This window comes from Vulpes lagopus, chromosome 2 (genome assembly GCF_018345385.1).
Source record: "Vulpes lagopus strain Blue_001 chromosome 2, ASM1834538v1, whole genome shotgun sequence".
Lineage (NCBI taxonomy): Eukaryota > Metazoa > Chordata > Mammalia > Carnivora > Canidae > Vulpes > Vulpes lagopus.
In genome coordinates this window covers 81,210,778-81,236,858 of record NC_054825.1, presented here as the reverse complement: position 1 = coordinate 81,236,858, position 26,081 = coordinate 81,210,778, and the positions used below count along the sequence as shown (strand labels likewise).

Genomic DNA, 26,081 nt, shown 5'->3' with positions numbered 1-26,081 from the left:
ATGAGTTTAAAAACTCTTGTATATGGATGCCTGTGTGGCTCCGTGGTTGAGCGTCTGCCTTTGGCTCAGGGTGTGATCCCGGGGTCCTGGGATCAAGTCCCACATCGGACTCCCTGAATGGAGCCTGCTTCTCCCTCTGCCTGTGTCTCTGCCTCTCTCTCTGTTGCTCATGAATAAATAAATAAAATCTTTAAAAAATAAAAAACTCTTGTATAAACATGTACATTTTCACTTTGAGGAGCTATGAGAAGTTGAATCCAATTGAAATTTGTCATTATTTGAGAGTATTTGAATTTAACATTCAACCTTAAGTTTTTATTTTTTTAAAGATTTTATTTATTTCAGAGAGGAAGGGCACCAGGCATGATGAGTAGGAGAGGAGGGGCTGAGGGAGAGGGAGGAGCAGGAAGCCCAACATGGGGCTTGATCCCAGGATCCTAGGATCATGATCTGGGCTGAAGGCAGATGCTTAAGGCAGATGCTTAACCTATGGAGCCACTCAGGCATCCCCCCACAACCCTGAGATTAAGAGTTTTGTGCTCTGCCAGTTGAGCCAGTCAGGTGCCCCTATTTCAGTGTCTTTTAAATAAATGGTCTGCAAATACCCAGGGTAGTTTAGTAATGCTGAATTATATAGTTATTGATTTAGGCACGTCCATTCATCTTTCCTAAAGTTAATGAATATTCCTATTTTGACCCAAGTTTCAGTAGATCTGTTTTGTTTGTTTTTTTTTTTTAGTAATCTCTACCTCCAATGTGGGGCTGGAACTCACAACTCCCAAATCAAGAATTGTATGTCATACCAACTGAGCCAGCCAGGCACCCCACAGTGCTTTTTTTTTAAGATTTTATTTACTTATTCATAGAAACAGAGAGAGAGGCAGAGGAGAAGCAGGCATCATACAGAGAGAGCCTGATGTGGGACTCGATCCAGGGTCTCCAGGATCACACCCTGGGCTGCAGGTGGCGCTAAACCGCTGCACCACCAGGGCTGCCCAGTGCCTGGCTTTTAAAATGAAGTTTTGTTACAAAGGAGGAAGGAAGCAATAAATTATTTATTTTTTTTTAATTTTTTAAAAATTTATTTATGATAGTCACACACACACAGAGAGAGAGAGAGAGAGAGAGAGGCAGAGACAGGCAGAGGGAGAAGCAGGCTCCATGCACCGGGAGCCCAACGTGGGATTCGATCCCGGGTCTCCAGGTTCACACCCTGGGCCAAAGGCAGGCGCCAAACCGCTGCGCCACCCAGGGATCCCACAATAACTTATTTAAAACAACAACAAAACACTTGTTTTCTGAGTTGTAATTAACAAAATTTTGTTTTGAATTGTGTTTTCATTTTCCTTTCTTTACATTTTTAGAAATATGAAGTTTTGACAATATATTGCGGTTTCATTTTCTACACAGTTTGTAGTGTTGACTAGAAGCCTATCTAGAAAGTATTTCATGGGGATCCCTGGGTGGCTCAGCAGTTTGGCGCCTGCCTTTGGCCCAGGGCGGGATCCTGGAGACCCGGGATCGAATCCCACGTCGGGCTCCCGATGCATGGAGCCTGCTTCTTCCTCCGCCTGTGTCTCTGCCTCTCTCTCTCTCTCTCTCTCTCTGTGACTATCATTAAAAAAAAAAAAAAAGTATTTCATAATAAAGAATGAAACGTCATACGTCAGAAAGGAAATTCTGAGTACTCGAGTTATTGTGAATAGTCCGTGTTCATGGTGCCGGCTTGTTTTTGGTTGGTGATTCTCGGGTCCTACAGTGTCTACGCTGTAATGACATTAGAGTAATGAAAGAGAGAGCCCTATATAGGGAGGTGTAATACTGTGGAAAAGTAAAGACTGAAAGCTGGGGACTTTGAGTACACAGAGGCTTTTGACAGTCAGCAGCCAAAATGGGTAACAGCTACCAAATTAGCTAGCCATCAACCATCCTGCTCCAGGCATCCTTTCCTTTACGGAAGACTCACAGCTTCAGGTCTCTGAAAAAATAACTAGGAAGGTAGTAGTATGTTGTACTCTCAAGGTTCTCTGTTTACACTCTATTGTATTCACAGTCCTGGTTTAATGCCTTTTATTACATAGTGAATTAGATAACCTGATTGTGAGCTCCTCAAGGGCAGGGACATGGCTTGTTCTCCATTGTATTCCTATTTCTTCGCACATAGTGGGCACTCCTCTCTGTATTGAATAATGCATGATTTCTTCAGCTTCTATAAAGCGTGAGATTTTCCTGATGTTTTGATTTAGAGAAGTCTTTGTTTTCCTTGCAGTACAATATTAACCCATCAGACAATAGGTCTTTTATGTATTACTGTCCTTCAGTTGTTAGCTCCCAAATATGTTATCATCATTGATGCCATTTTATAAGAATCCATTTTCAGAGGCAATTTTATGTAATTCTGAGCTTTAGGAGTTTTCAGTTCTTTTTACCCATGATAGTTGGTCTTCATCAAAGTAATTGATTAACTCATTAAATTCTCTCTATAATCATGCACATAATAAGGCATAATTTAGGATTTGTGATAAGTTTGAGATTTTAGTTTTTTATAAGATTGTATTTATTTGAGAGAGAGTGAAAGAGCACAAGTAGGGGAAGTGGCAGAGGGAGAGGAAGCAGCAGACTCCCCACTTGGGGCTCCATGAGCTGTTTACTTAACATGTCAGTGAGAAGATAAGTTCAGAAATTGAAATTTTTAAAAAACTTGTATAGCAGTTTGATAGAGCAATTTTATGTCAAATCTAGTAATAAAAATTAGAATTTGTGTTTTGTATATTTTCCATTTTCTAGTATTTCATTTTTACTATTATTTGATAAAATTTGTGGCCCACAATGAATTGTGAATATAAAGAAAAAAATAGTCTTTTACCAGAGATAATTTGCAAAGCACTGTTCTTTTGAATGTTTGCCTAACCTTCTGAATGATACCACATGAGTTAGTATTTCCCTAACAGTGGCCCCTTGAAGCCTGAGTAACTGAATTGGGGTTGTAGAGTGGGTTAGCCCTTCAGGCAGGTCTGATATTTTCCTTAAGAATCCCTGCTCTAACACATGATCTCTTTATTCTCTTAATATTTGAAGATAAAGGGGTGTGCCTGAGTGGTTTGTTCAGTTAAATGTCTGCCTTTAGTTAAGGTCATGCTCCCAAGGTCCTGGGATCCAGCCCCAATCAGGCTCTCTGCCCCTGCTTCACCCTCTCCTACTGCCTGCCGCTTCCCTTGCTTTTGCATGCCCTCTGTCTCTCTCTTTTTCTCTCTCTGTCAAATAAATAAAAAAATTTTTTTAATTTTAAGTTAAACATTTTTAGTTCTGTACTTTTTTAGAAGTTCTGTAATTCAGATATTTTGAAGAAATTCTGTGATTCACATCTTTTTCTTGTCAAATAACATCTCAAGATGAATTATTACAGATTTATTGTTAGACTTATAGAATTAAGAGTATGGGGTTTATAACTGATGATAAAACATAATTAAACCTTTGTTGCTCAAACTTTATCATAAATATACCTTGATCAAGAAAATGAAAGCATAATATTTTCTACTTCTATTTAGTTGCTGGCTGGTGGTTACAATGATTCAGTGAGAATGTCTATCCTAAATATTTGAAGTAATAAGTTACTACATTAGAAGCAACACTTGAGGAAAAAACAGAAAAAGCAACTGCTTGGATGTAGATTACACTCTTTTCTGTTATTTATAAAAATACCATTTGTAGTGAACCAAATACTATAATCACAAAACTATTAATTGGTCAGAATTTTAAAAGTTCTCTTAAGTGTGGCTGGATCATAATAGTAGATAAAGTACTCTGAATAGTATCTTCAAACTCAAGAGTTTAGGAGAGAGTCCAAAGGTTTGAATCTGTTTCCAAATCAGAATCCATTGTTCTTTGCACACCACTCCCACTAAATGTGTGTGTGTATGTGTGTGTGTGTGTGTGTGTGCGAGAGAGAGTATGAGAGACAGAATTCTATGAAAAGGTGTAGATAGATGAGTTAAGTCTACATTGTGTGTGTTGGAAGCTAGTCTGTTCTATTTTATACTTTTCCCTAGTCTGTTCTGTTTTATACTTTTCCAACTTTAATAGCATGCTGGTACTTTTGATCAAGCTCTAGTTGCATTTTTAATTTTTTTTAAAGAATAGTATTTAATGTTACTAAAACCTTAGCATCATATCTACAGGATGCTCTCAGGAATGAACAGAATAGCATTTGGTAAAACTCATGTGTTCAAAATGTATGTGAGACAGGGATTTGCTTACTGCTCACTTACTATGGCAGTCTTCTTGCATCCTGGATCCATTTTTAACGTGAGTTAGTAGATTCTTAACAATCACTTCAGCAGGACAGAGTGTGGTTCTAGATTGTGTATGGCTTTTGTACAATACAGTTCTCAGGTTCTGAGAACGAAGAGGAAATACATATATGGCTTGCTCTAAAACTGAGTTTTAGAACAAATGTACTATAACCATATAGTATAGTACAACCTGAAAGAGAATCCTGTGTTGAAAATAATTTCCCACTGACTTTCCCTGTTTAAGTCTTTTTACTACATCAAATTTGTCTTTGTTTTTTTAATGAATGGGTTGAATAAGACACAATGCTAGTTGTCATGAGTTGTTAGCTATGATTAAATAGAAGCAATTGGTTAGTGTGGCATGGCAAAACATACCTTCAAAATATTACCCATAGCTGATCCATTCTTTTATGGAACGGGCAGGCATGCCTTTATAAAAAACAGAATGTAGTCACAAATAAAGTTTTACTGAAACTGAATATTTGGCCTAATGTACAAAGCACTATGGGAGTAATTATCAATGCCTTTTTTGCCCTAGCCTACTCTATGTCTTACTACTTAAAAATACTCTAGTTTTTTTAATGTGAAACTAAATATTTCAAATTTGTATGATGACTCTCATTTCAAACAGCATTCTACACTATAAAGTAGAAGTACAGAACTAGCATTTATGTAACTGCCTAAATTTTATGTGAAATGGAATTTGACCCATAAGTGATTTGTTTTATACTCAGATCTGAAGATCTTTAAAAAGATTTCAGTGAACTTCGGTTCATTGTATTTTTTCCAACATTTTATTATGAAAATTCTCACGTATACAGAAAAATTGAAAGAACACCCATATCTTTATCTTCCCAGTGCTACAATTAGCGTTTTGCTGTATTTGTTTTTGCCACATATTTATTCCTTCCATTGGACCCATCTATTTTTGAAGCATTTCAAAGCAAGTTGCAGGCATCATTTATACTTCAATTTAAATGCTTTCTTCTATATGCATATGATTAGTATGCAATATGTAACTTAAAATGTTTTTGAGACTCATCCATGTTGTTGAATATATCAGTAGTTTGTTCCTGGTTAATGTTGAGTAATAGTCTATTATATGAATATACTGCAGGTTCTTTATCTTATTGATGGATAACAGGTCTGTTTCCTATTTGGGCTGTTATGAATTGAACTACTATAAACATACTTGTTCAAAATTTATGTTAAAAACCTGCCAGACCAGGGCACCTGGATGGCTGTTTGTTAAGCATCTAACTCTTGTTTTGGCTTGAGTGATGATCTTGGGGTCCTGGGATCCAGCCCCATCTTGGGTTGTACACTCGGTATGGAGTCAGTTTGGAATTCTCTCTCCTTCTCCCTCTGCCTCTCCCCCCTGCACATGTGCACACTTGCTCACTCCCTTTAAATTAAATAAATCTTTAAAAACAAACAAAAGCTGCCAGACCTTTTTCCAAAGTGGTTGTATTATTTTATATTCCCACCTACATTTACTATTCATCCTTGCTAACGGCTTTTTTTTTTTAAGACTTTATTTATTTATTTGAGAGAGACCACAAACAGAGGAGTGGGGCAGAGGAAGGAGCAGGGAGTCTGATGAGGGACTCAGTCCCAGGACTTTGGGATCATGACCGGAGCCAAAGGGCAGACACTTAACCGACTAAGCCACCCAGGGGCCCTTCCTAACAGTTTTAATAGTGATTTAAATTTGTATTTCCCTGAAAGCCAATGATGTTGAGCACTTTTTCAAGTGCTTTTAGCCATTTATATAAATTCCTTTGTGAATTGCCTATTTAAATCTTTTTTCTATTTTGTATAGTTTTTGTCTTTTTATTATTGAGTTGTAGAGGATTTTTATATATGCAAGATACAAGTCCTTTGTTGAGTGTCTTTTTTAGGAGTATTTTCTCCCAGTCTCTGACTTGTGTATTCATTTTCTTTATTTTTTTTTTTTAAGATTTTATTTATTCATTCATGAGAGAGAGAGAGAGGCAGAGACACAGGCAGAGGGAGAAGCAGGCTCCATGCTGGGAGCCCGATGCGGGACTCAATCCCGGGACTCCAGGATTGCGCCCTGGGCCAAAGGCAGGCGCTAAACCACTGAGCCACCGAGGAATCCCTTCTCCAACATTTTATTATGAAAAATTTCAAACATCGGGAAAGTTGAAAGACTTCTATAGTGAACACCTCCAGTCAGAGTTTATCATTAACATTTCCTAACATGTATCTATCTATCCATCTTATTATTTGCATTTCAAGGTAAATTGAAGATATCATTTCACCTCCCCCCAGATACTTCAAAATACATATTATTAATTATAATTGAGGGTTTACAGCTTTTTTTAAAATAAAGTTTTCATATAATGAATTACACTAATTTTAAGTGAACATCAACTACATTTTGATGAATGCATACACCCATGGAATTTTAAACTCTCCAACAAGATGCAGAACATTACTGTCATTCTGGGAAGTTTTCTCATGCTCCCATCCTCCGAGAGGCAGCCGTTGTCCTGTTTTTTTGTACCATAGATTAATTTTGCCTGTTCTAAAACCTCAATATAGTGGATTCACATACTGTGTACTCTCTTAAGGCTTCTTTCACTTAGCATAATCTTTTTGAAATTCACCCATATAGTTGCATGTATCACTGAGTCATTCCTTTTTATAGCTGAATAGTAATCTTTTGTGTGAATATATCATAGTTTGTTTATCCATTCTCCTATGGATATACGTCTGAGTTTCCAGTTTTGGGTTATTGTTCATAAACTGCTATGAATAATCTTAAACAAGTCTTTTGGTGGGAATATGTTTTCATTTTGGGGGGATAAATACCTGGGAGTACAATTGCTGGGTTATAGGGGAGAATACTAGATAGACCGTTTTCCAAAGTGGGTCAATCACTTTACACCTAGTAACAATGTATAAAAGTACACTTTGCTTCACCTTCTCACCAGATTTGGTGTTCTCAGTCTTACTAATTTTAGCCATCATGGTGATATGCAGTGGTACCTTATGGTGGTAGTTGTTTTTTTTTTAAGTAATCTCTACACCAAATGTGGGGCTCCAACTTATAGCCCGAACATCAAGAATTGCATGCTCTACCAACTGAGCCAGGCAGGTGCCCCCATTATGGTAGTTTATTGTACTTAAATAGCTATTTGTAATTTTTTTAAAAAAGATTTATTTATTTTAGAAAGAGCATGCATGCAAAAAGTTTTTTAAAAATATTTATTTTCTAGAGAGGAAGAGCATGCACATATAGAGAGAGGGAAGAGGGGAAGTTGAGGGAGGAGGGGAGAGAGAGTAACCCAAGCAGAGTCCACACTGACTGGCGTCCAAAGAGGGACTTGATCTCACCACCCTGAGATCAGTCCTGAGCTGAAGCCAAGAGTTGGACGCTTAACGGACTATACCACCTAGGTGCCCAAAATACTGTTTCTTACATCCTACCTTCTCTATCTAATCACTCCCCACACATCATTCACCTCAGCTTTACCAGTCCTCCCCCAGACTTTTCCTGTATTACTTTAACTTTGCCTTCTATTTTTTATGCCCTTGCACTTTTATCTACAATCCATTGTAGAACTATTTTAAAATTGCTGAGACTGTGGTATCAAAGCATCAAGTTGGTAAAGAAATACTTCTATCATAGGTTAACAGGAATATGTTACCTTCCTGCTTGTTTAGTTTGAGGATATTTTTTAGAAGGGAGAAGTGACAGGATAATATTTGTACATAGGCTTATATGCACAAGCTGTACCCAGATTTATAGCATAAGTCATTGTTCATATCCATCAACTGTAGATGATTAGCCAGAGTTCAACTCTTTTCATTAATTATGAAAGGCCAAGATCCTATTGGAAATATCCATTGGCACTAAAATATTAAAGAATTTGGAACCCAGAATATGATACTGAAATCTTTGATAATTTGGTAGTTAAGTTCCTTTGAATAAATTAGTAGAGGAGCTACCTGAGTTCTAAGTGTGGAAAAATCACTAAGGGCACTACTACACCTTTCAAAGATAAAATAATTACAAAGATAAATATAGTGGCAAAGACGTCTTATGTGATCAACTTTTCTCTTTCCTATAGCTTAGTAATTTGCAAGCTTGGCTGCTTGTTAGAATCATCTGGGACGTAGAGGAGCTTTTAAAAGTCTTACTGCCCAAGCTCTACTCCAGATCTATTAAATCAGAATATCTGGGACAGGACCTAGATAGACATCAGAAGTTTTAAAATCTCCCCACAGGGATCCCTGGGTGGCGCAGCGGTTTGGCGCCTGCCTTTGGCCCAGGGCGCGATCCTGGAGACCCGGGATCGAATCCCACATCGGGCTCCTGGTGCATGGAGCCTGCTTCTCCCTCTGCCCGTGTCTCTGCCTCTCTCTGTGACTATCATAAATAAATAAAAATTAAAAAAAAAAAAAGGCTCACAAAGTTAAAAAAAAAAAAAGATTAAAAAAAAAATCTCCCCACATGGGACACCTGGGTGGCTCAGCAGTTGAGCATCTGTCTTCAGCTCAGGGTGTGATCCTGGGATCAGGGATGAGTCCTGCATCAGGCTCCTTGCGGGAAGCCTGCTTCTCCCTGTGCTTGTCTCTGCCCCCCCCTCTCTGTGTCTCTCATGAATAAATAAATAAAATCTTAAAAAAAAAAAAAACTCTCCACATGATTCCAGCATGTAGCCAAGATCACAAATCAGTGCTAAACAGGAACCCATGAAATAAACTTTAGAAGAGTGTATATGAGTTGTCTTTTTTTGAAACTTCTATGCTACCTACTAACAAGAGTATTACAGGATTTTGGTTCAGCTTCACTGTTTATAAACTGTGGCTTTGGGCAAGTTCCTTAGCCTAATATTTCTGTGCTGATTAAATGAGATCATAATGAAAAGTTCCTAAAGATGCCTGGGTGGCTCGGTTGGTTGGGCATCTGCCTTCAGCTCAAGTCATGATCCCACTGTCCTGGCATCAAGCCCCACGTTAGGCTCCCTGCTTAGTGGGGAGTCTGCTTCTCCCTCTATCCCTCCCCACTGCTTGTGCTTTTTCTAAGTAAATAAATAAAATCTTTTTTTTAAAAAAAAGGGAAAGTTTCTAGTGCAGAGTACAAAGTAGGTCTAAAACAACTATTAAGGGGCAGCCCGGGTGGCCCAGCGGTTTAGCACTGCCTTCAGCCCAGCGCCTGATCGTGGAGACCCAGGATCAAGTCCCACGTCAGGCTCCTTGCATGGAGCCTGCTTCTCCCTCTGCCTCTCTCTCTCTCTGTGTCTGTCATGAATAAAAATTTTAAAAAATGAACAATAAGAAATTACTATTTTTCATATGCTTTAAAATAAAGCAACAACAGAAGCTTACAAATAGTTTCATTTTCTAAACTGATGTAGTGTGCCAGTTTTTCTTTAAAAGGAATGTTTATACAATGAACTTGTTCCCTAATCTTTCTGGTGTGAAATATGAGGGCAGAGGTTGATATGATGATGTGCACATAGGGGTGGAAATAACTGAAGGAAATGTGGGTGAGCACACAGTGGGCGGCAGTTCATGAATTGTGCCCACTCTCAGTTTTGGCAGCTCTGGGAAAGCTGCCCACACAGTTCTTGGGATCCTTGAGCTCAACTACCGTGAGCAGGGGTGGAGTACTTAATCCTCGAGTGAGTGATAAACACCGAGCAAGGCGTGTCTTCCCTGGCTTCCCTCCCTTGGGGCTGCAGGTCACGTGAGCCGAAAGTACTTCCCTGTTCCAGCCTCAGTCTCCCGTAGGCAGTGATTTGAGTCTGAAAGGGGCACTGAGGAGGAGGCAGGCAAGGGAAGATAGGCTGGAGGAGAGTGTAAATCCGGCGGAGCACAGGAGTCCTAACTGTAGCTATGCCACACTTCACCGTGACTAAGGTAGAGGACCCAGAAGAGGGGGCAGCAGCGTCGCTCTCCAAAGAGGGGGAGCCCGTCTTAGCAGAAAGAAGAGCCCTGATTCAGCATTTGGATGAACCAGGTGAGTCCTCAGCTTGGGAGCTTTCGGAACTTACAGGGTCTTTCCAGAAAGAAATGGTAACTAAAATATAAAACGTAACCCCTGAAGGATGGAGAGAAAGTATTGTGGTTGAAGTCCTATTCAGTCAACTGTATCACTCCCTTGTATATCTGATAACTTCTCTCTTTTCACATTCTGGTTTGTTTTCCCCACAATGAGTTCTGTGTTCATTACCTACAGGTGAAATTCAGTCAGTGGCAATGTGTGAAAAGAGTTTTCAAGCAAAAAAGAAAGGCACAGTAAAAGTCAATTTACGTGGAATTTAAATTGCACCCTTTGCTCAGACAGTTTAAATTATATCTGGGAAAGTACATAAAAGGGAAGAGTATGGTTCAGTAGTTTTGTACAGTGGACTCTGCACTTGTGACTTCTCAGGTTATTCAGTATTTTGCCTCAGTTTACCAGTTAATCATTAATTCAGTAGCGAATGGTTTAAGAATTCTTTAATGAAAGAAGTACAGTAGATCGTTATGGTGACTAGCACAGCATTGGGTTAAGTTTGAATGAGATTATCTCTATTTTCTCTAAATGATAACAGTTACACTTGCTGGGGGAATTGTGGTTTTGAATTTTGAAATGTAATTAAAGTGTTAGTTAATATTGCATTAAATGTAGGTGTGGTTTGAAGCCCTTTATTTTTTAAGTCTCTAAATTTCATGAATTATCCAAGAATTTCTCTAGTATGTGAATAAAGGCTAAGAGAATGTCTCAAAATTCCCTTTAACTCCATGAGTCTAACTTCTTTTTATGGCAAGTAACACATCATAATTCCTTTCTGTAAAACTGTCTACTGTCTCTTATCTTACAAGTCATCTTTGTGAATTTTTAAGAATCTCTTACCTTACAGACAAGGACTAAAAAAATTTCCTTTTGCTTATTTTTTTCCTTCTAGTGAGAGAATTTACCAGGGGGGAAATGGGATTTTATGGAAAAATCTGTCTGCCAGATTATTTTTGTTTTGCTGAATAGTCGAGTGATAAATTGAAATGTTTAGTCTACTTTGAACTTGAACCTGGTTCTCCACAACTTTCACTCAAAGAAGTTAAGGTTTTCTTTTCCTGATTGTGTGTTTGAAGTTCAAACTTTCTTAGCTGCTTGTTTGCTGCCCATATTTATATTTTACTCCTTTTAGGTTTTTAGCTTTGCTATTGTCTTAATTTCACAAAATGCAAACAAGTGAAATTATCTGTACCTCATTCCACTTTTCATTGGTTTTTATTTCCTTCACTCCTTTTATTATTTCATCTTTACTCGTCCCATCATGTCTGGTGAAATCTGCTTTACTCAGATTACAACACTGTTGAAGTCATCTAACCTATTAGCAACTACCTAGAAAAGCTGTAAAAAATTTTTGATAGCCAACTTTGTAATAAGTGACATGCTAGGCTTAATTTATGTTCTTCCATAGTTATTGCTTTGGGCAAAGAAGAAGTGACAGATACAATCTAACTTGAACTTAATAAGGCGTTTTATTTTGGCGTTTTCCATGACAGCCGGAAAGCATCCACTTGAATGAACTGTTGTTTGGTAAGTGAACAACTGATGGGAATATATTACCTAAATTGTATTTTGTTACTATAGGATTAAATTAGAGGAGAAGGAGGGAAACATATGGAGAAAACTTTTAATTAAGTTTTCTGGGTTTTGGGGGTTTTTTTTGGTTTTGATTTTAGGATTATAACATTTTTGAGGATGTTAGAGGCACTTCTAACGTTAGCTATTTTTCTAACCAGTTGCTTTTTTTCATGTTTTTCTGTCTGTATTTGTAAAGAGAGAAAAATGTGTACTGTAATATAAATAGAACATATTTAGAAAGTAAATCATTCTTTAAAGTATGTTTTTTAAAACAGATGTATTTGAACTAGACAGGTAATTTGAGATAAAATAGAAATATGAATATAGACATAATAGCTAATTTTTAAGAAGTACATTAATCCCTGCTATGTTAGTTACTGGAACCCTGCTTAATTAGTTTTGAAGGGAAAAGCAGAAACTCAGACTTCTAACATCTTTTTGACTATTTTCCTCCTTCCCTGTCTAGTTTAGGTGCCCCATCCTGTTTTCCCAGCAGCCTGTCCATAGAAATTGTATGAAACACATCTGTATTGCAATCACCTGTTACAGTTGTCTCTCTTCCCCCAGCAGACAAACTAGATATCCTGGCGGATAGAGACATTGTCAGATCATTTGTGTATCTACAAATTCAGTCGAATTACACCTAAGAGGCTATTCAGTGAATAGACATTTTCTCTGCCTTTTAAATTCTTTAACTAGACACATGTTCAGTGCAAGTATCATGCCAGGTGTTGTACTTTTATCTTAAGGCTATAAAGGCATAGAAAGTATAAGTTCCCCCCCAAAGACAGCAGAATGGCTTTGGAGCCAGGGACCTGGCTTTGAATCCCAGTAATTAATTATTTATTACTAAACAAAAGTAGTGATAATTTGTATTAATTACTTGAGTGACTTTGGGCAAGTTACTTCTCTAGCCTACTTTACTCTTTGATAAAAGGAATAGCAGTACCTACTTTACATGGTGGTTGTGAACTACATGGGAAAATGAATATAAAGCACTTAACACGTGTGACACAGTGTTCAAAAATAAGACCTACCTTTTACTTTGATTAGTGGTTTAATAAGAACAAAAACAGCTTTGGGTAACAGGTGATGGAAAGAATAATAATATTGCCTAGAAGAGACCCTAGACAGGTATTTCGGAGGATAGGGCGTAACTGGTTCTTGAAGGGATGTCTAGAGAAGATGACAAGTAAAAGCACAATAGAAGGTAGGAGAGGAAGGTACAGGGCATGTGGGAAACAAAAGTTTAAGATTGTTAGCACAGGGGCAGCCCAGGTGGCTTAGCGGTTTAGTGCCACCTTCGGTCCAGGGCGTGATCCTGGGGACCCAGGATCAAGTCCCACGTTGGACTCCCTGCATGGAGCCTGTTTCTCCCTCTGCCTGTGTGTCTCTGCCCACCCCTCCCCCCCGTGTGTCTCTCATGAGTAAATAAATAAAATCTTAAAAAAAAAAAACATTGTTAGCATATTGAACACGTGGTAAAGAGAGCTAAGAGATGAGGCTACTTAATGAAGGATTATCAATTTCATCTCACTCTGTGGGAATAGTGGGTATTAAGACCGTAAGTACTTGCCTAGAATTACATGGTGAGTAGTAGCAGAGCCAGTGTTAAAACATCACACCAGGATGCCAAGTCCTAGTTTTTTAAGAGTAAGTTACATTATATCTTAATGTGCCATGTGTCCAGAGGATTTATAGGAGTAGGTCTCACATCTGTGATGACTTTTATAGGACAGTGCAACTGTTTATTGCATTTACTTAATCAGGTATAAATATTTCATTCATTTAAATATTTATTGAGTTTGTTAAAGTATTTCTCTGAAATGATTATTCCACATCTTCTCCCTTATTCATCAGATCTTACACTGTCTGTGGGTTAGGCAGATTTCAGCTGCTGGATTTACCTTCACTTGATACAGGTAGCAGACTGGAGGATTTCCCCTTCCTTTGAAATAGGATTCTAAGGATATTTTCAGAAACAGACCTGTAGCAGGAAAGAAAGATACCTGTATTGGTATTGAACAGTATCTCTAGACATTAACTGTCAAGTGATCCAAACGGAGTGAGAACATCCTACGTGAGAGAGATTCTGTGTTAGTTTAAATTTTATTAGAAATCCGTAAGCCATTAGACTGCTGTTACCCATGAAAGCCAGTGTTTTAAAGAAGGTGATATGACTGCTTTCTTTTTACTGACTAACATTGAAATAGTTAAGATGTAAAAGTTCTGTTGTGTGCCCTTTTATTTTTTTAATTTTTAAAAAATATTTTATTTGTTTATTCATGAGAGACAGAGAGAGAGAGAGAGGCAGAGACACCGGCAGAGGGAGAAGCAGGCTCCATGCAGGGAGCCTGATGTGGAACTTGATCCCAGTACCCCAGTATCATGCCCTGGGCTGAAGGCAGTTGCTAAACCACTGAGCCACCCAGGGATCCCCTTGTGTACCCTTTTAATTATTCAGTGGGATTTTTACCAACCCAACTAACAAAAATTTATTTGCTTATTTTTTAAAAAGATCATACTTCTATATTCATGAGAGACACACAGAGAGAGGCAGAAACACAGGCAGAGGGAGAAGCAGGCTTTTAGCAGGGAGCCCAGTGCAGGACTCAATTGCCGGACGCACTGGGATTACGCCTTGAGCTGAAGGCAGCCACTCCACTGTTGAGCCACCCACGCATCCCCCAATTAACAAAAATTTAGATATGCTGTTTTAAGATATGAAGGTCAAAAGTTTTCCTTAAACATGGCTCATGTTTTTCTGCCTACCTTCCCAGCCCCTAATATTCCATTATTGTCAGAAAGAACACCTCCCCAAATTTCAGTACTCTTATTTACAATTTTTTTTTAAATCTTTCCCCAATTTTCCTTGCTTGGTGTTCAACCCTCTGCGTACCGTCTACTACTTTGCCCCAGAGGGTCACACCAGATTGGAACTCGTTTAATGCTATAAAGATAAAATTTCTCAAAAATATATATGCATGTATATTGCTTAATATTATATTCTACACTCAAAACAACATTTAGTTTAGGGTTATAAAATATTAAGTGTAGTTGTAGCATATTGTAAAATACTCCGTTTTCACATTTCAGACTGAATTTAGACATTTGGCATAGGTTACAAAATAGATTGTAAGCTGATAGACTTTAAAAACTTTAGCATGTCTCGGTTTTGCCAGGTTAAAAAAGGAAATGACTTCACATTACAAAATGTCATCGACATTATAGTAGTAATTGTTGAGTACCTGGAGTGTGCAGGTGTGCTACCGATATTGGCTTGTTTAATCCTCACAACAACCAAGACAGGTAACCATTATCCCTATTATAGAGATGAGGAAAGTTAGGTGCTAAGAAATTACCCTGTTTAAGTGATAGATGGGGAATTTAGATAAGGGTCTCTGGGACTAAAGCCTCTTCTTTTCACCACACAAGGTTTTCCCTCTACTTTAAATAGACACATAATTATTTATTGCTCTGTTGTCTCAGTAGTTACCAATTCTTACATTGTTTCTTTTGTCTTTGTGTATTTCTCAAAATTAATTGAAAATTGTTGCTTCTACCTTTTCACATGTTGGATTTTTTTTTTAATTTGATGTAGAGTATTTCCACGAATAGAATACTCTTTCAGATGATGCTGAAATTTGAGAAATCTGAACAAGCAAGGATCCTGATATACTCTGATAATTGTTCACTAGCCCTCTGCTCCTGAGATTTCTAGAGAGATGTACACTTATCAGTGAGATGGAAAAGAGGTTTCATTAAAGGCTTAAGGGTTAATGATGGGCATATGGAGTAAGTAAAATATATTTTTTTAAGATTTTATTTATTCATGAAAGGGGGGGCAGAGACACAGGCAGAGAGCGAAGCAGGTTCCATGCAGGAGCCTGATGTGGGACTAGATCCCAGGACTCCAGGATTGTGCCCTGGGCGGAAGGCAGATGCTCAATTGCTGAGCTACCCAGGCATCCCTAAGTGAAAGAATTTTAATATAACTTTTAAGAATGCACATATGAGTGCATTATTTTATTTTAGTGTATTAGAAAAAATTATGTTTCTTTTCATGGATCTTATTCTTAGAATGAAGCTAGATAAAAACACAAGTCTGTTTAGAGAAAAATACTACTACAGGTAGAACATAGACATGGGAAAGATTGAATATGGTTGCATAAGTAGTGTAAATGATTCTGATCCATTCCAAACCCCTCACATAGTGAGTTAGGTTTCCTTTCCTTTGGGTTCCTTCCACTGCAACACCTGGCCTTTTGGTGAGAAGAGATTTTGATGGTTGTGTTAAGAATGGTGAGTTAAGAATCCTTTTCAAAAGCTGTCTTTATCTCCACCCTCTCCCCAATCACATTGCCTTTGTTCATATGTTTTTCATCTGAACCCTCTTCTCTTCTTCCTACTTCCTGTCTACCACAAAAAAATTGTACAGACTCCAGCATCTCAAGACCTTCCAAGGATGAACTTGCCTGATCCTCTACCCCAACTTTGATCATTGTATCTATCCATATCTATCAGCACATATACTTTGCAGTATGGCCTGAACTTGCAATGACTTCGTAATTATATCCATATCTCTTCAACCATATTGTGAATTATATGAGGGCTAAGAATAGTGTCCTAATATTTTTTTGGAAATTATATATTTTTATTATGGAAAATTTCAAACTTTCTGTTCATACCTCTTACCTGTTGGTGTTTTTATCTTTAGATGTTCTTTATATTTAGGGATATCAGCTCTTTATGATATAAATTGCAAATATTTTTCCCAACCAGTATTTCTTTTAAAGTTTTATTGAGGTATAATTGATGTGAAATAGATTGCACATGTTTGAAGTGTACATTTTGATGAGTTTTGACATCTGTACATGCCCCGGAAATGACTATCATAATGAACATTTCCATCGCCTCAAAATGTTTCCTTGTACCCTTTTGTAACCCACTCACCTAATTACCTGGTCTCCAGGCAACCATTGATCTGCTTTTTTGTCACTGTACATTTGTTTGCCATTTCCTAGAATTCTGTATGAATGGAATCCTAGAGAATGTGCTCTCTTTTGTCTGACTTCTTTTATTTAACGTAGTTATTTTACTATTCATTCATCTATCTAGTCATATCCTTGAAGTCCAAGTAACATTAAGATCTTTTTTATTTCTCAGAGCTTATCATTAGGGCAGTAGTTGAAAATGATATAATTCACAGATATTTGCACTTAACAGGCTTTTAAAATTTTTGACCTATTTGCCAGGTTTTAAATGTTTTTAGTATTAGTCTGTAAACAGAACTTTTCAGAGCAGGTTCTGGGAAGGTTAGATCTCACTATCTCTCTGTTCCTGATTCCAGCCATCATCTGCCTTATTTGAACCAAGTGGCCCCTGGATCCAGTGAACAGTTAGGTGCAAGTGTTGCCTGGGTTCTGTGGGAGCTCTGTCAGGGAGGGATGGCACAGGACTTGTTTGTTCCTCAAGGGCTGGACAAGAGCCTTGGGATGAGGGTAACAATAGCAGATTTAGGAAAGAGCTTGGCTTGATAAGGATCCATGGACTCCTGGAGGAAAGAAGAAAGAGAAAAAGTTAGGGAACTGGTATCTCTTTGTTTCTAAGGCTGGGAGGTATAAGGAGACCTGAACACTGGGAGGCTTCCCCATGGGCTTCCATAAGGCTGTCAGCTTGCCTACTGGACTGCCCACCTACAGGCATCTTGCCTGCTTTGTCCATTCCTCTCACTTGTGGTCCTCCAACAATGAAACCTAAGTGTTTCTGAGACAAGAAAGAAAAAAACCCATGTAGGGAAGCTAAGCAACCAGAAAGAGAAAAATCACTTAGAATATTAACAATGAAAAAAAATATTAACAAGGTGAAAGATTAGCTAAATAGAAATATTGGGGGACACAGTAACTTGCATATGAAAATAATAATAGCTTTTAAGGAAGTTCAAGTGAAGTACAAAGAAAGACTTTATAGAGCAAAAAATATGATTTACCAGCTAAATACTTACTACCATCTGACTCTCAATCCCTGTATAAACACTTTTTTTAATGTACTATGTCCACTAAAATGTCAGCACTGTGAGGGCAGGAACTTTTTTCTCTTACGTACACTGCTAGTCTGTTGTCAACCCCCAATGCCTAGAACACTTGGCACATAGAAGCATGCAGTGAGTGCATAGTTATTGAATAAAGGGATGAATGAATGTGATCATTTATTGGCCTTGGCAGATCAAGTGGAAGAAATATTTCAAAAGCATAGAGCCAAAATTACAAAGAGCTTGGAAAAAAAGATAAGATTTGGAACATAGATTTAGGGCACCTAACCTAGCTAATAGAAGTTCCAGAAAAAGAAACAAATGGAGGAAAAGCAATAATTAAACAAATAGAAAAAAATTTCCTGAGCTAAAGGCTTCAACATGCAGAAAGAAGTTCCAGGGAAGATCGGTGATAAAAAAACACAAACCTTGGAGGCTTCCAGATAAAACGTGATATATCTATAAAGTGTCAGACTGGCATCATAATTCTAACCCATAGCACTGGAAATTGGGAGACAGTGGAAGAATATCCAGATTACCAAGAGAAAAAAGACTGTTAAATCCTTATTTCCAGTGACGATATCTCCACTAAAAAAGGGGACACGTGTTACCTAATATGCAAAAATTTAGAGAATGTGTTACCGCTTAACCCCTTAAATATTCTGAGAATATGTAAGAAAGGTTTTCCACCAAATAAATGAAGTGGAACAGAGATCACTGGGGAAAGGAATAGAAATAGTAGAGACGCCTGGGTCGCTCAGTGGTTGAACGTCTGCCTTAGTTAGGCTCAGGGCATGATCCTGGGATCAAGTCCCACATTGGACTCCCTGCAGAGAGCCTGCTTCTCCCCTGCCTGTGTCTCTGCTCTCTGTCTCTCTCATAAATAGATAAATAAAATCTTAAAAAAAAATAGGAAATGACAGACTCTTCTGGGAATGTGTTGTATAAATGCTAAACAAAGGGACATACTTCAGGGAGCAATTCAATAATTATGACAAAGTATTAAATGAGTCAGAAGAAAACCTCATTATGGGAGGAAAAAGAGGCAGAAGCTTTCCAAAGGAAAGTAAGGAGAGGAAAAAGTGCTAATAAGCACACGTAAAACTGTTCAACATCATTAGCCATGAGGGAAATACACATCAAAACCACAGTAAGATACCACTTCACATCCACAAGGATGGCTCTAATAAAAAGATGGACGATAACAAGTGTTAGTTAACAAGGATATGGAAAAATTGAAGCACTCATATGCTTATGGTGGGAACATAAAATGGTGTAACCACTTGGAAAACAGATCAGCAATTCCTTAAAAAGTTAAAAATAGTTTCCATATGGCCCAGTGATTTTATTCCTAATACCCAAAAGAAATGAGAGTATATGTCCATGCAAAAACTTGCATGGGAATGTTCATAGCAGCAGCATTCACAATAGCCAAAAAGAGAGAGAAGTAACCCAAATGTCCACTAATTGATCAATATATAAATAAAATGTGATCTATCCACATAATAGGAATATTTCTTGCAATAAAAATCAGATGAAGGACTGATACATCCTACAATATGAATGGGCTTTGAAAACATTATGTGAAATGAAAAACCAGCCACAAAAGACCACATATTGTATAATTCCATTTATATGAGATGTCCAGAGTAGACCAGTTTAGGAAACGGAAGGTAGGTTAGTGGTTGCTTTGGATTGGGTAAGGTGGGGAAGTGAGATAGAGATTGACTGCTTATGGGTATGGGAACCAAATGTTAAATGTTGTGATGACAGTTGCACAGTAATGAGAATATATTAAACATCGAATTGAACACTTAATGGGTAATTACATGGTATATAAATCATATCTCAATAAAAGATTTAAATGAAGGGACTGAAAATGAATGAATGGAATGAATGAATGAATGGACAGACTAAGTACCAATACATGCAAAACTTGTATGAATCTCCAAAGCCTTATGCTGAATGAAAGAAGCCAGTCTCAAAAGAGACTATGAGATTACGTTTATGCATTTTTAAATTATAAAAGATCATGACACGTTTATTAATAATCAAAACCTGTTTGTGTGCATGTGTATATTCACACACACTAAAAATGTTTTGAAAAATTTCACTATACAACATGTATAGCAGTTGTTGCCATTTTAGCTTCTCTTTATGTTTAAAACTTTAGAAAATGTTAAATTTAAGCAATTAACATTTGACTGTGACATGAAATAAATATATTCTCTTAAAATATCAGGAATGTTTATTGTATGCTCTTAGTCCACATAATACAAAGCTTTAGCTCCTTAAAATTCAAGTCCATTTCCTACCCTCCTTGTTAAGGAGTAGTTGGGCCTGTTCTTCCAAAACCATCTTTTAAAATGAAGGAAATATGAAGGGCACCTGAGTGGCTCAGTTGCGTGAGCATCCAACTCTAGGAAGGAAGGAAATATATAAATTGAAGGAAACATGAAATATATTTTTCTATAGTGCATGAAAAATCATTTAAGTCATCCACATTGTCAAAGAAGGATGTAAGGTATCAACAGCCTTCTTGAATGTTTGCAACAATCCTCAAATCCTAAATAAGGATTACTTCTTGGAGATTTTTCTGTTATATTAACTATGTAAGTTCTGCCCTCTTCTATGTGGATTTGGCCCAAGAAACCATTATATTATACTGTGGGCTTTTATTAAAGCTGCTTTCTGCTATTAACAGTTGCTATGTCTCCCACGTTTTACTGATTATGTGTTAAAATCACAACTCTCTTCTTCATAGATGAGTTCAACTCCTGGTGGATTTACTCCTAAATGAAGAGTTTCAGCACAACTGAGTTATTCAGATGAGTTTTGAACATAATTTATATGTTCTAGATGTCATCATCATTTTACAAATCGGAAGCCCAAACAGTAAAAGGGGCTTTCTAAGAACATTTCTCTTTCTTGGAACACACTTCTAGATAGCACTGGTTTCCTCAGGGGTCTCTATTAATCTAGTGCTTATACTTGGCATATGCACGAGAACTTGAAGGGTATTTTTGATGAGCGCCCAGCAATAGTGGCAGCTCTGCCTGTATAACCTAGTGTTTCCTTCCACTTCTACCCAGAGCCCGTTGTCCCCAGTGCCATCAGTTTCACCTCTGCCAACATCAGTATATGTCCCCCTCCCTGAACGAACAAGGGCCCCTGCTGCAAGAGTCAGGCTGGGTGGCTTAGATAAGACTCCCGACTGGTCCTGGTTCTAGGTCTACTGCAGCTTTTATTTCTATCACTAACTTTTTATTGAAATTAGTCTTGAATTTCTATCTCTGGACATTTTTCTTTGAAATCAGTTCATCATCAGTCAATTAACAAACATTGAGTGTTTTATAGAATGCAAGATAGCACTATGTTACAAAGAACTATAATTGTCACAGCAACACTAAATTTCTTGCCCTCAAGTACTATAAATGGGCAGAAGGACCCTGACCCTGCCCACCTCCCAGCCCCCAACCCTAGATTGATTTATTGGGCCTCTGCTCTTTTTATCTTTTCTTTAACAAAATTTTTTTCATTTACTTTTTCTTCTTATTGTTAATCTTGGCAGCTGTGTTGCTGGGGTGGGGACACGAGGGTGCGTTATCTCACAGCTATGAAAATTGGTGCCACCAAAAATTCACAACTTCCAACTCCAACTGTACTGTTAACACTATTTAGAAATTCTTATAAATAATCCTAGTCTCCTTTCTCTTAAATTCTTTTTTTTTCTTAAATTCTTCACAAAACTTAAATGCTTGTTAAGCCCCCAATCCTCTATTCTCTTATATTCAGAAAATGACTGAACTTGTACTTGTTAGAGTACGCTGTAATTCCAAAACACCTCTTACCAACATCCATATTGACATCTATCCTTTACATTCTTCATTCTTATTTAATACTCATCCATACACCTGCGGTCTAGAACTTTGCTTGCCCCCTCTCCTGTGTTTTCTATATTGACCCTTTCTGGGCAGCCCTGATGGCGCAGCGGTTTGGCGCAGCCTGCAGCCTGGGGTGTGATCCTGGAGACCCGGGATCGAGTCCCACATCGGGCCCCCTGCATGGAGCCTGCTTCTCCCTCTGTCTGTGTCTCTGCCTCTCTCTCTCTCTGTGTCTATGAATAAATAAATAAATAAATAAATAAATAAATAAATAAATAAATAAATAAAATATTTAAAAATATATATATTGACCCTTTCCCCTCAGTGTATTAAAATAGTCTGTCTCTTCCCTCTCCCTATTTCCCTCTTTTTTTGCCAATTGTTGACCCTTTAGTCTCCCAAATATTTCTCAGATCTCTCCCCTTCTCTTCATCCTCACTGCTGCTATACTCAGGATAGTTCATTGTCATTTCTTGTCTAGCCTCCTAAAGCCATCCTTATAGTATGTACCAGAGGAATTTTTCTCAAATATAAATCTCATCCTTTTACTCTCCCATTTAAAACACTGTATTGTCTCCCCATTGCCTGCAGAATAAAGTCTCTTCTGCTTACCAAGTCATACATGTGCCTTCATGATCTAGAGCGTTCCAACTTAACAATCCCCTTAAGACTGAGTTCAGACTTCAGACTTCTTCCTTGATGGCCTTCTCCATTATATTCTTCAGGGAATGTAATGTATTTTACACACTCCCATATCTCTTTATCTATATACCTCTACTCTCTAGTGCTTTAATCACCATAATGTTAATTGTTTTACCCAAATGTGCTGTAAATCCCAAAGGGTAGCGACTGTGTTCTGTTGTGTATCCCCAAGTGCCTGGCATATAGTATTGACACTTGCAGGTGCTTAGTAAATATTCTTTGAATTAGTAGGTTGATTAATGAAAATATAATAAGGTAGTGTATGCCCAACAATTGAGAGGAAGGTTAAAGCGAACAGAAAATTAAACCTCAGGATAGTTCTAAACAAAGAAGCACTTGATTAGGCCCTTTAAAGGACATAGGATTCAGGTGAGTGGAAAAGAAAGAAAAGGACACTTTCAATGGAAAAACTGATGTAATGAAAGATAAAAGGATCTATGTCATGCTTGGGTGGCTCAGTTGGTTAAGCATCCAACTCTTCATCTCAGCTCAGGTCTCGAGGTCATCATGAGTTCAAACCCCAGCAAATGATAAGGTTAGAGAAAAGAAAGCTAGTGCAAGATTATAAAAGGACCTGAAAGCTAGGATGAGGTTTTTGGAGTTCATCTTGTAAGCCAAGGGATCCAAAAAAATAAACCAGTGTGTATTTATAGGTGTTGAATCCATTAGCCTCGGCTACCACCAGCACCCCCATGCCCACCCAGCCTGAGAAATCATAGTACGAATGGAGGCAGAACCTACAAAGGCAGTCCTTTCCTTTCCTTAGAGGGACTTGAACTGGTACGCACACACAATGCCTGGATATAAATAAATGAGAATGATCATTTCTTCACAAAATTGTTGGCGACTCCTGGCACTGTTATTAGGAGACCTTTGAAAGTGTTTGGTTTTTTAAGCAATGAAGGAACCTAATAAAGGCAGGATTTTAGGATTATTAGCCTGAAGGAAAATGCAAGATTGTTTGAAGATGGGAGAATTGGCAGGGAAAGTAATTGAGCTATTTCATGGTCCAGGCTGGAAAGGACGAGAATCTAAATTATGGCAGTGCAGTAGAAAAGAAGAGATGGATATAGAAGCCACAGTTGACTAGATTTGGTAAATGAGGGCAGGGAAGTTGGAAACCTGTATGCTGACTGGTTCTTATTACCCACTTTTTGGGTCATTCTTCATTTCTGTCAACTTAAGTGTTTGTTGTATATGAGGTACAATATATTTATATGCATGATACTATAGGCTAATACATAATATTACATTATATATCATTGTTTATTGGTTGTAGTATATACCTGATACTATCTAAAGGTATATTATTAGGCATAATAGTTCCTATATGTTTCTAGAATTTCTCCATTATCTATGTCCTGACTGTTAATCCTGTTTAGAATGTCTCCCCTGTTCAGGACGCCTGGGTGGCTCCAGTGGTTGAGTGTCTGCCTTCGGCTCAGGGTGTGATTCTTGGATCCTGGGATCCAGTCCCACACTGGGCTCCCCGCAAGGAACCTGTTTCTCCCTCTGGCTCTGTGTGTGTGTGTGTGTGTGTGTGTGTGTGTGTCTCATGAATAAATAAAATCCTTAAAAAAAAAGTCTCCCCTTCTCCATTTCTCTCACCTTTCTGCTTTTTGATAAACTATCCATCCTTCAAGATTTACCTCTGTTATTTCCTTGATACCATCCCTGACTGCTTTATTTTGTTTTCTTTCTTTTTTGATTCCCACAATATTTGTACCTACTGTAACAGTTATTTTTATTGTTTCATAACTGTATGATTCCTTTCTAAACTTCTGTAGAAGAAAGGGTAACTCTCTTCGTTTATTTTTTAATTTTTAAATTTTTAAAAAATTTTATTTACTTATTCACGAGGAGACACACAGAGAGAGGAAGAGACGCAGGCAGAGGGAGAAGCAGGCTCCCTATGGGGAGCCCACTGTGGGACTCGATCCCAGGACTCTGGGATCACTCCCTGAGCCGAAGGCAGATGCTCAACTACAGAGCCATCCAGGCATCCCTGGGTAACTTTCTTTGTATCTGTAGTACCTAGCACAGTACCTGACCTATGGTAGGCATTCAGAGTATCAGTTGAATTAATATTAGTGATCCTAGAGACCATGTTAGAAATGGGCGTTAGCACATGGATACATTACAGTGGTCTGATGTTATGCCTGTCGTCTCTAATAACTCTGGCATTCATTTCGTTTTGCATATTGCACTTGTTTCCTTGCCTAAAACACTGGATTTGTTTTGAGACTTCTATATAAGAGGATTTCAATTGTTTTCCATCTGCTTTAGACTTAAGACTTTTGCTAATACAACCCAACCCTTCTAACCAGACCATCCCAGACATGTGCCATGTTAATTCTGCTCCTATGATCTTGAGGTCTCCATGATTTTTAAGGTTTTTAAAAGTTCTACTTAGAACTCCTACTGCCTATGTTGCTCCTCTCCTCAGCACAGATTATGGGCTCTATTGCCTTGGGCAAATCATTCCAGCTTTCTCTGAGCTAGTTTTTTCTGAAACATGGGAGTAATTCTTCCTCACAGGCCTGCTGTGTAGATTTGGTATGATGATACTAGGAAAGTTCCCTAAATTGAGTCATTTAAAGACTGCCTTTATAATCTTTCCATTTTCATGTCTTTGCATTTAATATTTTATCTTAAATCACTGAGAGGACCTTTATCACTAAATGAAATACCAGCTGCTTGCCACTCTATAAATAGAGAATAAATTAAAGATAGATTTAATATAAATGGTATTAATCTTGCTAGATACTATTGCCAAGCAGAGACTCTTAGCCTGTTAAAAAAAAAAAAGCAATCAAGGGGAAGCGGTGCATCTTATTGGGATAAGTAGTGTTTTTAATGACCACTGTTTGTGCTATGCAAAATATGTCTATATTTTGCTGATTTGTAATTTAATTATTTCATAAATGCCTTGTTGTAATTTCCTAATATATTTTACTGGATAATGAAGAGTTACCTATATTACTAATATTCATTCTTGTACCTATGTTTTATGACCAGTGTAATGTAGAGAATCAGAATCCAGGAAATTTACTCTGTGTATACTCTGGCCAAACCATTGACCCTAACTTAGCTTTAGCTTCTTTATATGTTTCCTATCTATGTGACAGAGTTATCATGGGAATCAAATGAAATATGTGAAAATATTTTAAAAACTGTAAAATGTTATTAAATATAAAATACTATTATTACTACCATTCTTTTTTAGTTTCTTAAGTTGAATTTGACTCTTTAACTAGAATGTGAGCTTCTTAATGTCAGGAAGTACCTTACATTCATTCTTTTATTTCCTATAGTACCCAACACAGTTTTAAGTATATTTAAAACTTATTGAATTGTTATTGTTTTTTTGAATAGGAGTCCTTAATAAACTTGTTGGGAATGTAATCCAGATACTCTCGGACAATTACTATTATAATTATCAAAAAATCCCAAATCATATGCTAATGCATATTTAGTCTAAACTATCAATGTATCAAATTTCAAAATAAGACAAGTGTGACTTAATATAAGCATCATATAACTGTACAATTTTAAGTCAATGG

At 37.6% G+C, this 26,081-nt stretch overlaps 1 protein-coding gene across 4 annotated transcripts in view; it reads left to right on the top strand.

Moving 5' to 3' along the window:
* SLC12A6 (solute carrier family 12 member 6) overlaps positions 1 to 26,081 on the top strand; it is an 89,338-nt gene that overhangs the window by 6,726 nt on the left and 56,531 nt on the right. The window contains exons 1-2 of one of the 4 annotated variants that reach the window (XM_041744261.1): positions 10,164 to 10,287; positions 11,820 to 11,853. The exons of 2 other annotated variants lie outside the window; for them this stretch is intronic. In XM_041744261.1, the coding sequence (XP_041600195.1) occupies positions 10,279 to 10,287; positions 11,820 to 11,853 (43 nt within the window). In that variant the 5' untranslated portion in view covers positions 10,164 to 10,278. Of the gene's footprint in view, positions 1 to 9,812; positions 10,288 to 11,819; positions 11,854 to 26,081 lie in introns of those variants that run through there. One more of the 4 variants, XM_041744260.1, reaches the window with a different exon arrangement.